At 38.5% G+C, this 12,731-nt stretch overlaps 1 protein-coding gene across 4 annotated transcripts in view; it reads left to right on the top strand.

Moving 5' to 3' along the window:
• The window catches only part of negr1 (neuronal growth regulator 1), a 208,533-nt gene that overhangs the window by 100,768 nt on the left and 95,034 nt on the right, over positions 1-12,731 (top strand). For all 4 annotated transcript variants that reach the window (XM_013999966.1, XM_013999944.1, XM_013999950.1 and 1 more), the window contains exon 4: positions 10,147-10,278. In XM_013999966.1, the coding sequence (XP_013855420.1) occupies positions 10,147-10,278 (132 nt within the window). The remainder of the gene's footprint in view (positions 1-10,146; positions 10,279-12,731) is intronic.

Genomic DNA, 12,731 nt, shown 5'->3' with positions numbered 1-12,731 from the left:
ATATATGACAATTAACCCCTTGAAGACCCTAGACATACTGGCAGGTCCTAGTCACATGACAAATTTAAATCGCTCAAGTGGAAAAGTCCTGTCTAAGAATCTGTTCCAATTTGAGTCAGAAGTAAAGACTTGGAACTATACACCACTTTTTAAATTGTGTTTTTAGAACAAGTAAAACCAGAGTTATGATAAATAATTTACACCKCTTTTTAAAAAATAAATATTCGTCGTATTTGAAGCATTGCAGCAGAAGGCAGTGAAAGATGGAAAGATTCATGGAATCAATTCACTTCTGGTGTCACCCCCACCCCGCTGAACAAACATAAAACCCCCTACCTCCTTTCTGACTGAGRCCTGAAGTTATTTTTCAAGAGCCAAAAAATTAAAAGGGAGAAGAAAAGGATGCAAAWGTTGAATGAAATTTGGTGGCAATGTARAAGACAGCRAGAGTGGGARYGAGCAATGAGATTTRTGATATTTACAGTGTTTGGATTTTRGAGYTAGGTTATATTTTAATGCCTTTTACTGTGTTTGAATCAAAACAATGWGGTGATTTTTGAAAGTAGAGCTGCAGCTAATTCAGATGAAGGATTGAGCCACGGACACAAAGATGGACCAAGAACTTTTTTAGAGAAAAGAGGAGTTATCAAAGGCAGAGATGGGGGGAAAACCAGTGTGAGACAGAGTGAGGACTTTGACGAGGAAGTAGGYGGGCYGTTATTTGGTTTAGAAAAGGAACGAGGGGAAGAGCATTGAGCGGACTACCGGGGAAATCCCCTGTCCCGTATGCAAGTCTGTCTGATGACACAAATCATCTTTATCGCCAAATATTTAAGCGTGATAGTTGAGCGTGTCCCCCTAACCTTAAAGCTGAGCCCAGTCATCCCTGAGGTTCAGCTCATTTCAGCTGCTTGTACGCAGACTTATTTCAGCCACTATTCATGACTGAGAACAGAGACTGCCTTTTAAATTAAAAATGTTTTTTTGGCTTACATTACTTACCTATTTATGACTACAAACTGRTACAGGAACTGTCAATTTCCAGGTCAGTTGTTCTTTCACATGTACTGTAACAAAAGGGAGCTTTGGAGATCTGGTTCTKGTCTAGACTGGTTGGGTAAACTCCCATGCACCTTAAAGCATCTTTGCAACAGAATAGCTTGCCCAGAATTTCAGACCAGGGTAAATAAAACAGCTTGTTGTTTCTAATTTTAAGGCTAAAGGTCGCTGCATGGCCCATCCAAACCTGTGAAATCCCCTCTTATTGTTAGAGTTCTGTGATGAAAATCAAATTTGTCATCAGACTTGTGTCGCCCACACACTTCTTTGCGCAAGGCCCAGGCTGAACTTTTCACCCCCCTCAGCATACTTAAGTATTGTGTGATTGATCAGTTCATGGCCAAGTTTGTTTATGCTAAAACGTTCTCAGACAGCAATCGCAACATCTTGCTTCAACTCCRCTTCCAGAAGCTGACTGTCATACCCACAAGCAGAAACTTATATGTTGTCAAATGGCCAAAGAGTCTTGGACTGAGACAAAACAGACATTTTATATGGAGGAATCTGACTGCTGTAAAGTGTGGTGCTTTAACTGTAGCCGTTTCCATCCAATTTTAATTTGAATTTTGAGCAAATTTTGAAAATTTTGCAAAAAGGAAAATGAAGAAATGCAAATCAGACGTGTTTCCATCAACTGGCTTGAAGCGAATCAATTACGTCAGACTCATGCGTGTAGTAAACAGGAAGTAAAAGTCGCATCTCAGGAAAATGGAGAGAAGTTATCAGGAACGTGTTGCTACCATCGGGAAAGTTGTAATTATTCTGTTATATCAACTGGTTCTGGTGATGTTACATGCTGTCTGGAGACGTAGAGAAAGAAATGCAGTTCTCTTCATGTACTGGTACCGTTCAGACAGCGAGAACAGCTGATCAACCATGTGAGGTAAATGTTGGCTACGTCAGAACATATTCGGCATATGTGTTTCCATCTCTCCTTTTGCGCATTAACTCTTTTTCGAAAAACCCAAAGACCACCTCAAGCGAGCGTATCAACTTTTTTGTGAATTAGAGGAAGTTTTTTCAAATCATGCCGTTTCCATTCATCTTTTCTGAAGCGATACTTAAAAATGTGCATTGAAAAACATTGATGGAAACACAGCTTGTGACAGGTGTGTGTAAAAACTAACCTCTCGCCACCACATGACCGCACGTCGACTGGTCGGCTGCCATTCGACCATGCTGGGCCCATTAGCTGTTTATGGACTCTTACCCTAGGGAGGCTGAAAGTATAAGCCTCTATAGTTAAATCACATCCCCTGGTCACTACTGAACCCAAAAACACCCAGGACCTTGAACTGGGGATAAATCTCTCACCCCTACCCCTGTATCACCACAGAGTTAACTACCTCTGTGACCTCAGCTCAAATAAACAGCAAATCCCTCCCCAAACTTTCCATCTTCTGCTTCCCTTTCAAAGAATCTTTCAGACAAGTTAAGGAGCTCCTCAAGTCCATGGCCTGGACTATACTCTTAGCTGAGGTCAGCAACCCTACAGCCCCACTGTAAACAGTGGTGTTAAAACACCCCCTCCCCCCATCCGAGGTTTCTGACGTTTCGCCAAGATCTTTTTGAGACTGACTGAAAGTCCTTGAGTAAGCTAAATTTCTCCAATTATCCCTTCAGTTGCTGAGTGGAAAGACAAGCCCTCCTTGTACCTGCTTCTGATTCATTTCCTTCTCACTGTGCTTGGACTGACTGACAGATGTTTTGACACCAGTGCTAGAATTTAAGCTCTGTACTTAAACATGTTTACTTTTTTTATTACTTCTAAAGACACTTGTACTTTCAGTGTTATTGCTAATTGTTTACCCCCTTAAGCTAACTGGACAGTGTATTGTACGAACCCTCATTAGCAGAAGTGTTTTTGAAAAATAGTTTTCAAAGCTAGATCTTTAAACAATTCTAAAGGGAAAAAAATATGTCGGTTTGCAGCTCAGGAGGGGTAAATTGTGTGGTTCTGGGTGAGATGCTTTCAGCAAATAACTTTCAAAACCACAATTTTCACTACATAGACTTSAAAAACACAATAAACAAAATCTCTGAGTGAATGACATTTAGTTATTTGTTGATTTTTTTTATTGTTGTTTCCAGTGGCAGTCCCCAGKCCTGCAAGACTGAAAACACTAATGCCACATAGCTTAAAAGTACTGAGGCATTATTAATTTCATTGATTACATCTTTGCTTCTCTTGCCATTCCCAGGCAAACTGTCTTCCATGTTAATTAAGCCACAGTTAAGCTGCTTTTCTGTTTCAACAGGATTTATACTCAAATGTAGCCTGACATCAGGTCTCATTCCTCCGGTAAACAACTCATGTTGGTGCTTTTCCCCCCAGTTTTCACCACGTCTCGTCTCAGAGTTTTCACTCCTCGGTGAACACACTCCTGCTCATTTTCAGTCAAGTTAGCCAGAAGCACCTGGAGACAAACAAAAAACAACAACAAAAAAAAAACAACACAAAAACAAAAAATCATGCAGGGATGTTGTTTTGTATCGTGTAGCCAATCAAGCACAGATTATCCATTTTGAGCCCATTTTCTTCTTGTGAAAACCACATTTTGTTAGGAGACATTTTAGTTKTTTCTGTTTGTTTCTAAGATTTAGTCAGTATTGTGAAACAYGATGCAGCACTACTTCCTTTAGGAAGTAAAACCTGAGCTTTAGCAAGTAAAGGTGGACTATCGCCAAACAACAAATACTTTTTTTTAATAATTATGTTCGATACCACGAACTTCCTTTCCAATTCAAAAACAGAGTAAAACTTGTGCTGGTATCAGGTACTTTGTGCAAATACACCTAATATAAATCTTTTAAAAAGTGGTTTATTTCAAATCATATCTTCATAAAGAATACAAGATTTCAAGTAATTTATTTATTTATTTTAAATTCAGAAGTACAGTACATTGATGTAGTGTCCTCATTTACAATATAGCTGAGCTAATAAAATAGAAAAAAAAATGTAGGACACAATCATACAAAATATGTGAAAATAGTGTTTTAAACACTAAAAACGAAGTAAAGTTTTTTTTTCACATTTTAAGCTCTGGTTTTGTAAAAAAAAAAGGTAATTCTGATTATCTCAGTAATTTGCTTTTACATGTTTCATTTCTTAATTGGTTAGTAAGTTATTAAAGAGTTAAATATCAAGTTGTTTGTTGAGCTTAAAGTCTTTAAAAAAATATGTAAATCTAATAATTAAAGAAAAGTCAAAAGTTTTCTTTTATCATCTAGGTATTACTCCCCTTAAATCACCTGAGCGTTGCAAACAKCATCACACCTTGATAATCAGGAGTGGTTAATATTTCTACTAAACAGGCGTAACTAAAAGGTGAACATAACATAAACCTGCTTATTGCTAAAATGTCTGAACTGACAGCTTGATTAAAACATACCTTCTTTATAAAAACAGGTTCTTTTTTTACTTTTCACTGCTTCAAGTTAATAAATTCCTATATCGTTCATCAGTTCATCTCCCAAGCACACCTTACAGTTCACGACTTATTTTCACACATTTAAGTTGCATTTCTAAAATTCACTTTGTAAGCAAGGATTTCTGTATATTAAAAGCAACATTTCCCCATGTACATTAATGATCCATGGTTTCCCTTAGTATGAAGATGATTTCTTGTGGCGACTAATGAAAACCAGAGCAATTGATTCAGCCATWCGGCAAATGCTGTTGGAAGCAACAGGAATACTTGGCCTCATGGGTCAGCGCTTTTGATTTTATTGCACTAGTAAAAGACACAAGTGCTCACAGTGGATTTCTACATCCCGTGTATCATAATTTCCCACTGCAGTAAAATACACTGGAGCRGTGCACCAAGGGCAATGTTTAGGTCAACCATACAGCCTATTTATTTTATACAGTTATATAGTGAGTTTGTGTGTCCACTTGTAAAAGTCAGTATTTTTTACTGTATTTTTATTTGTAGTATTTTTATTTATATAAATGATGTTTCGATAACATATCAGTGCAGAGGTCAGATAACCAATAGAGTAAGTTTGTGAGATGGATCTGTGAAAACAACAGGAATAGTTTCACCAGTTTATTGGAAATTAACATAAATTTTAATAATGTATAACAATTTGTCCTCATTTAACATACAGGGGTTAGACAATGAAACTGAAACACCTGTCGTTTTAGTGTGGGTGGTTTCATGGCTAAATTCGAACAGCCTGGTGGCCAATCTTCATTAATTGCACATTGCACCAATAATAGCTGAGTGTGAAGGTTCAATTAGCAGGGTAAGAGCACAGTTTTGCTTAAAATATTGCAATGCACACAACATTATGAGTGACATACCAGAGTTCAAAAGAGGACAAAGTGTTGTTGCACGTCTTGCTGGTGCATCTGTGACCAAGACAGCAAGTCTTTGTGATGTATCAAGAGCCACAGTATCCAGGGTAATGTCAGCATGCCACCAAGAAGGACCAACCACATCCAACAGGATTAACTGTGGACGCAAGAGGAAGCTGTCTGACAGGGGTTCGTATGGGCAAGACCAAGTGTTTCAGTTTCATTGTCTAATCCCTGTAAGTAGTGGTTTTGTTTAAAGGGACCTCCAACTAGTCGTAACATTGAACATTATTTAAAAAACATTTACTTCAACTATAAAAAATGAGTGCAAAGATACTGTTGGCTGTTAAGTTTTTATAAATAAAAAAAATGTGTCACATGGGCATTTCCGTATTATTTAAGAAGCAAAGCATTATGGATAAATGTCCTGATTCATCTCAGTAATACAGGTGGAAAAATCTAAAAGCAGTACTTTCMCATGGTGGACAAATGATGACCATCAAAACTGTTTGTTCGGGTGCAAGAGAGGACCATCAGCCTAACCACTGATCATTAGGACCCTGATTATCGCCTTTTGTTCACAGATAGCTGAGTCATACTTGCATCAACAGCATTATAAGAGGGGGAYAATAGACATAATCARGGTGTTTACCTCATTTACAATTGTTACGAAGTTGTTGCRAGTATGACTCAGCCCTCTTTGAACAATAGGCGATAATTAGAGCCCTAGCGATCAGTGGTTAGGCTGATTGTCTTCTTTTGCATGTGAACAAGTTTTGAGTGTCGTTGTTGAATCTATTTGTCCACCATGCTAATAAGGCTGGCATTACCTGTAACTCTTCAGATTTAAGAAGTCTTTTGCAGAAGAGACAAAACATTTTTCTATTTAGAAGAACTCACCCACAGGACATATACTCAACTTTTTTTTTTAGAATATGGATAAACACTGATGTTTACCGGCTGCTCCGCTGTATCCTGCTTGAACGTTAATTTTGGACAATGTCTGATRWTCACTCCTTTTAAATGAAACCAAGCATTTTGACAGAGAGGAGAAKGTAGAAATAMCTMAGCCTGAAACTGAAAATGCAGACGGAGGACAACAGAGCTGCTTCATGGAAGAAGAACTTCAGCTTAGCTTTTTAGCTTTTGCATTAGCTTCCGAGCTAATATACATATTACAATATATGGCATGACTCTACAGATAATTTACAAAACATAATATTTGCTTGTTTCAACTCATTTGTGCAGAACATAGAAAGTAATACAAAATATAACCTTTAAGTCACACATTACAGTTTTTTAGCCTTGACTCTTTGTTTTATTCTAAACTGGAACCCACAATCATCATCCCCAGAAGGCATTGTGTCAGTAACAAAATGGCARCGTGCTTAAGTGAAAAATGTAATAAACATATACAATTTTTTTTAAGTAATCAGGAGTTTTCACATGTCACAAACAGCAACTTTTATTAGAATAGATAAACAAAAAACATGTTCAGGCCAACATGTGCAAACAGTCTCAGATCCCTTAACATACAGCAGAACTTTTATTTCGTTTGAAGAAAAAAAAGTGTAGGCAGTATGGAATTTACTGTCTATCCTAAGGACATTTCAGCAAGTTTGCTAAGAAACAATGGTGCTTGAACCTTCAGCCTTATGTTGGAAGYTGCTGTCTGAACAAGAGACCTACTTGCTCATCGACAGAGATCATATCCAATATCTTTACATCTGTCACACTAGAACTTTGATCTCAGATACACAACTCTGTACCTGGTGCCTGCTTCCTTGTCAAACTTGAGATAATTTTAACACAAGCATGCTGTATACCTTACTTTTTTCTTTTTTTTAATTTTTTCTATTATTTAAATAACATGACTACATCAACATCTTGCTACATACTGTTTAGAAGGCTGCTTAGTACCAGAAAAAGGGTGCTTCAACATTGTTTGCACAGTTTCCTGGTATTCTAGAGTTCACACTGGCACTGTAACATTTGCTCCATTGACTCATTTGACTGCACTTCTCCTCCCACATCAGTGGGATTAAGTAAAGAAAAATCCTTCAGAAAAAAGCTTTTTTTAGTAGTGCAGAACCTAGCCATGTGTTGACAGCCACAGAAAATAAAGCCATTTGTGTTACGTCTCCATTCCTGTGCTTTCTAGGCATATGAGCCAGAACCTTCTAATGCTTGTTTAGAGATCAGATTTTCAGTTTTTGTTTCTTGCTGCGGTTTTTGTTGCCACCAATATTACTGCCTCCACGGCAGAAGCTCATTATCAACAGGGCCCACAGTTTCAGGGTTTAAATCTCTTTCTTTTTTTTTTTGTATGACACAGTAGATAAAAAGCCACCAAGGTTGCGATGGCATTATGAGAATTCATCTCACAAGCAGGAGGCATTTGTTGCTCCAAGTGAGAGAAAACCCTTTTCTTGACTTGTTTTTTTTTTCTGATTTAGGCTCCTCTTCTTTTTTAAATGTGATATCGCTGAGTCAGTGCCAGGTCTCTGAGGCTGTCTCTGAGGCTGTTGAGCTCAGTTTTGTCAATGTTAGCACTTTATTTGATCCCCCCAATTTTTTAAAAATATCTCTTTGTTCTATCGAAAACCACCATCATGCTTACAATCTATTTGTGTGTAAAAATGTTATTGAATTTTAAAAATAGGTCATTCAAAAAAATGAAGAACTGAAGACACATTCTTTTGCATTGAAAAGAACTAACATCATAAGACAGGATATAAATGACCAAACAACAGAAGAACAATTCAGAGATTAGGTTTTGGGTTTAGGTTTTCAGAGATTGTGTGTTGGGACGGACTCCCTGATAAAACCACACCTGCATTTCTTAAATGGGGGGTCTTCTGTATTTTCCAGGCACATAATTCAATTTTATACCACAATCAAGTAACTATGTTACTTTCAGTTGTTATATAAACGCTGTATAYATCATAAATAAATTTGACTTTGCATCACAGCCTGTCTAAACTCCTTGAAATTGGCCTCTGTCTCTTTAAGAACCTCCTACTCTTTCCGACACTCCCACTTCAGCACGTTTTCACAACATTGCTTTGTAGGAGGAGTTGCTCTGTGSGGCGAGAGCTCGGCTGCAGACTGAGCTGCTGGGAGGAGCTTTGTGTAAATAGGTGGTGCTTTGTACCAGCAAGAGTTTAGGCAGCTCCAAGTTGCTACCRTAGGAGATTCAAGGATTTCTCAAACGTGCATGAATGAGTCAAAGCAACACTCTGGGCTCAACAAAGTCACTTTTTCATAATATGTAATAATAAAATGCTTTAAAAGTGTTGTAAACACAGCAAAAAAGGAAGAAAAAGATAAGGCAACAGGTGGCACACCATTACTGACGTTTATTTTTTTCTGTAATACAATGTCTGTTTTTTATATTGCTTAAACTGTTTAAATGATAAAGAGATTTAATAATAAACTTCACAGGCATCACTGACAAAAATTAATTGTGCTCTGAGGAAAAACACATTTTGTGTGTTGTGAGTATTATAGGGGCAACAAAAACACTGAAATGCACAATTTACAACCAATTCAGGTGTTTTGTTAGCTGCCATTCGCAACAGCTCAAATCCCTCAACAGTGAGTCATTTTATCCGACACACTGTAATCATTTTAGTCTAAATATAGCTTTAACTAACAGCTATTGTTACTGTATTAAGTGATTTATCATTGTCTATTCATTGTTAGTAAAGTTGTGAAAGATGCTCAATTTTTCACTGCTTAAGGTGATGTGAATTATACATAATCAGCAGTGTGAACTTCAGAGCTGTTTAGCTTAGAGCGGAGACAAAGAAAAGTGTCACATCCTCGCATTTAGAAGCTGAGACCATGGATCACTTGATAAATGACTGGCTTGATTAAGTGGCTTCAGAAATAGTAGCCAATTAACTCTCTATCCATCAATGAATCAACCTATTCATGGCAGCTCTAATGTTAATAACTAGCACAAGCTCAACGCTGATAAAGGTAAACTTCATTTGCATTCTTTTGTTCTGGGTGAAACTGTGCCACAGCCTCTGTTTGGTTTCCAGCTTTGAACTAGCGAATGCGTGCCTCTGTCACCATCTGTGTGCATGTCGAAATGAAAAACATATTGAATTGTGCTTCAGAGGGTTTAAATGCACCACACAAGTATTCCAATTCCACTCCCTTGCATGTTTATCTCCGATGATTCGAACCGAATTATYCTGCGCACCATTGTGTTTTTCCTCATTTAAATCTTAATAGCAATGCATGTGCAAAGTGAGCTTGAGTTTATCAGCCGTAACAGTGTTAGTATATTTTAATTTTCTGTTAATTAGAACAGCGAGCGCACGTGTTTGYGCGGCGCTGCAGTTTTTAAATGCGCCATCCCTCCAGATGGGAAACCAGTCTTAATGCGTCGCTGGCTCTTGTCTTTGACACCACCGAGCACAGCACTAATGTGCACCGAGCCATCAAATATGTCTGCTTCGCAGGAGGTAGCTCCGAGTGCATGCTTTGAAAGGAACAAATGATGAGTGGATGAATGGGAATGCACTATTATTTCCTGCCACCAYATCAATAAAAATAGWTCAGTTGGCTGCTGATGCACGGCTATTTTAGAGTGCAGCGAAGGTAATCAGGAGCTCAATATGATGTCTAATTGCAATGCATCTTCCCCTTAGACTTTTAGCAATTTATCACAAATGCTCACTAAATATGGACTCCATGAAAGCCTTGAGATATAGATTGTTTGTTTTCTGTGCAGACACGTTGTAAGTACTTTGCTTCCATTTCTCTGTTTCCAGCGAGGAAGTACGACAGCGGCGAATATCTTAACATCACYGGCATCACAAGGGATCAGGCCGGAGACTACGAGTGCAGCGCTCTAAATGACATCGCCTCTCCTGACACCAAAACAGTAAAAGTCACAGTCAACTGTAAGTATATATCTCTTCTTCATCTTTTTTTTTGGCACCCTGGCCTCGCTTTGGACGACAGCTTTGTCATCTTCTTGCCAGTGCGCTTCAAAAAAAGAAGAAAAAAGTACACCTTTGAGAAGTTTGAGAAAGTAGAGAGACAGAAGTTGAATTTTCTTAATGTGAGAATTTCCTTTTGGCCTGTCGGTGATTAATTCAGGCAAAAGAACTGTCTGACTGTTCTAAGCACTTTTACATTATGCAGGTAATGAGTCTTTCAAAAGTGTGGGGAGACAGTAATGAGGAGCCGGGGCAGTAATGAATGATACTGGGCTTCAGCTGTCCTGGTCTCATGGAATTCAGCGTTAGTAAGAAGGGACAGGAAACAGGGACTTGACAATTACGGACAAGCCTTCTCTCTTTAATAGTGCTCCTTTTACCCTGCTGTTATTCCTGTAACGTTCTGCTTGGATCTCCCYGTGCTCCATATCTGTTTTGACAGATCAGACTGTCAGTTACTGAGCTGAGGGGAGGAGCAAGAGAAAGGAATAAAAAAAAAGCTCAGCCATTGAGTCATAAAATGAAAATGTAATCTGGCAAATTTTAGTAATTTAATAAAAAAACTGAATAGTTTAGTTTCATTTTCAGCTTCGACTTCCTATTTTTACAGCTTTGTGTCCAGTAATTCATTCACTGTATTTCCACCTGACTGTGCTCGTTTGGGCCCTTTTCTAAAGCCAAGTCTTGTGGCCATTATTCCTGTGTAATGTCTAGCTCTAATGAGCTGGACATGAGYGGAGTTTTAGAGGCCGGCTATTTATAGCTCTATTGAGACATGAGTTCAAGGATGAAAGTGCTTTGACAACAGGCAACGTCTTTATGTTACGGAACAAAGGAGATATTCTTGGTGGCTGATAAGGCATGTCCAAGCCAGACGCTGAAATTTAAAGCGAGGAACAGGCTTTTTTTAAAATATTGTTTCCAAACTAAGTGAACTGATTGACGGCGTATTTCTTTTCTGTCAAAGTCACCACAACTAAAGCACCCAAGTTGGAGTGTGGAGTTGGTCAAGTTGGTCTTGAGGCTGTACTTGCCTGCTGGCCCGAGTTGTCTGAGCCTTACAAAGCTGCAGAGCTGTCTCCATTATTTGTTCTTTGTTATTAATCTGTCCCCAAAAGGAGAAAAAAAATAAAGATGTCCTTTGGTGACTACTTTAATGCTGTTTTATAAACTGGGTTGTTTTTCTATATTTTGTTTCTCTTTTCTAACATCTCCTTTATAACTCAGCTTCAGTGCAACACATCACAGTAAAACTGTAGCATTTCTCCTGCATTTGTGTACTCAACGATAGTGGATTTTTTTTTTTTTTTTTTTTTGACACCAAATATTTTGGAATCCAGATTTGAGTGTCTGGTATCGTTGTGAAAACGCGCATGCCCACAATGGACGACTGCAGTCAATAGTTTTTCTGCGCTTACAAGAGCAAATGAACAACAGTAACAAATAGTTTGTTAGTGCTACTGAACCTGTCAAGGTGTAGGAGCACCAAACCTCAGCCTCAGTCCAAACAATGTTTCCTATACTCATCCTTTTGGATGTAACTGTTTTCATGCTTGACACTGRTTTATCTGCACACAGCATGTCTCTTTGAAATCTCACTATCACAGCACCTGTTAGTGATTTGACATGGAAGCTGCAGTGGGTTCAACAAACACAGCATTACTTGTGTAATTGTTTTGTTTTTTTCCATGTCGATTTGCCACAAACAACAAAACATTTCCAGAGATTGTTMACATAAACAAGGGTTTAAGGACAATACACTGTATGTGAAAACAAACTAGTTTTTTTTTATGGAATAGACCCAAATGCACTGATGTGCAGTTTTTATAAACTTACACATTTAGAATTAGGATTTAATATTTATGTATAGCCTGGTTCAAACCAGACCCCGCCCTTCACTTTGCTTCGTACGAGGGTCTGGACTTGCTGCATAGAGAAGCGATTCTTGCAGGAGGCGTGGCCTCTGCTGAAGCATGTGTGTGTTGTCGCTGTGAAGGAGGCTAAGCTAAGAAGCTAACTGGAAATTGCGTGTGCTGTAAACAACCCTACTGAGTGGAGAGAAGTACCGAGCCAAATGAGACGACTGTAAATGAGAGCTGCTGCTTTGTCAGACACATTTAATTTAATTTGGAAGCCTTATCAACACAGACTGGCTTCATTCACTTCCTACACTGTTGTATGCTAAACTAACTAGCAGACACTGTGCATAAAATCAACGTTGTTCAAAACTCCGCCTTCTGTTTGCTGATTGGCCCAGGTAAAATAAACTACAAGCAGACACTGCACAGAAAATCGACATTCTGTTCTCTGATTGGCCCGGCTAAAAGTCTGCCAGTGAAATCCATCTCTGTGGGAGAAGTCCCAGACAGAGCAGTGAAGGGAAACTAGAATTGAGCTGAGCTGCGTAGGAAGGC

This window comes from Austrofundulus limnaeus, unplaced genomic scaffold, assembly GCF_001266775.1.
Source record: "Austrofundulus limnaeus strain Quisiro unplaced genomic scaffold, Austrofundulus_limnaeus-1.0 Scaffold8, whole genome shotgun sequence".
In the NCBI taxonomy this organism is placed as follows: domain Eukaryota; kingdom Metazoa; phylum Chordata; class Actinopteri; order Cyprinodontiformes; family Rivulidae; genus Austrofundulus; species Austrofundulus limnaeus.
The sequence above is the reverse complement of the archived record's forward strand: the minus strand, read 5'-3'. Positions and strand labels throughout refer to the sequence as shown.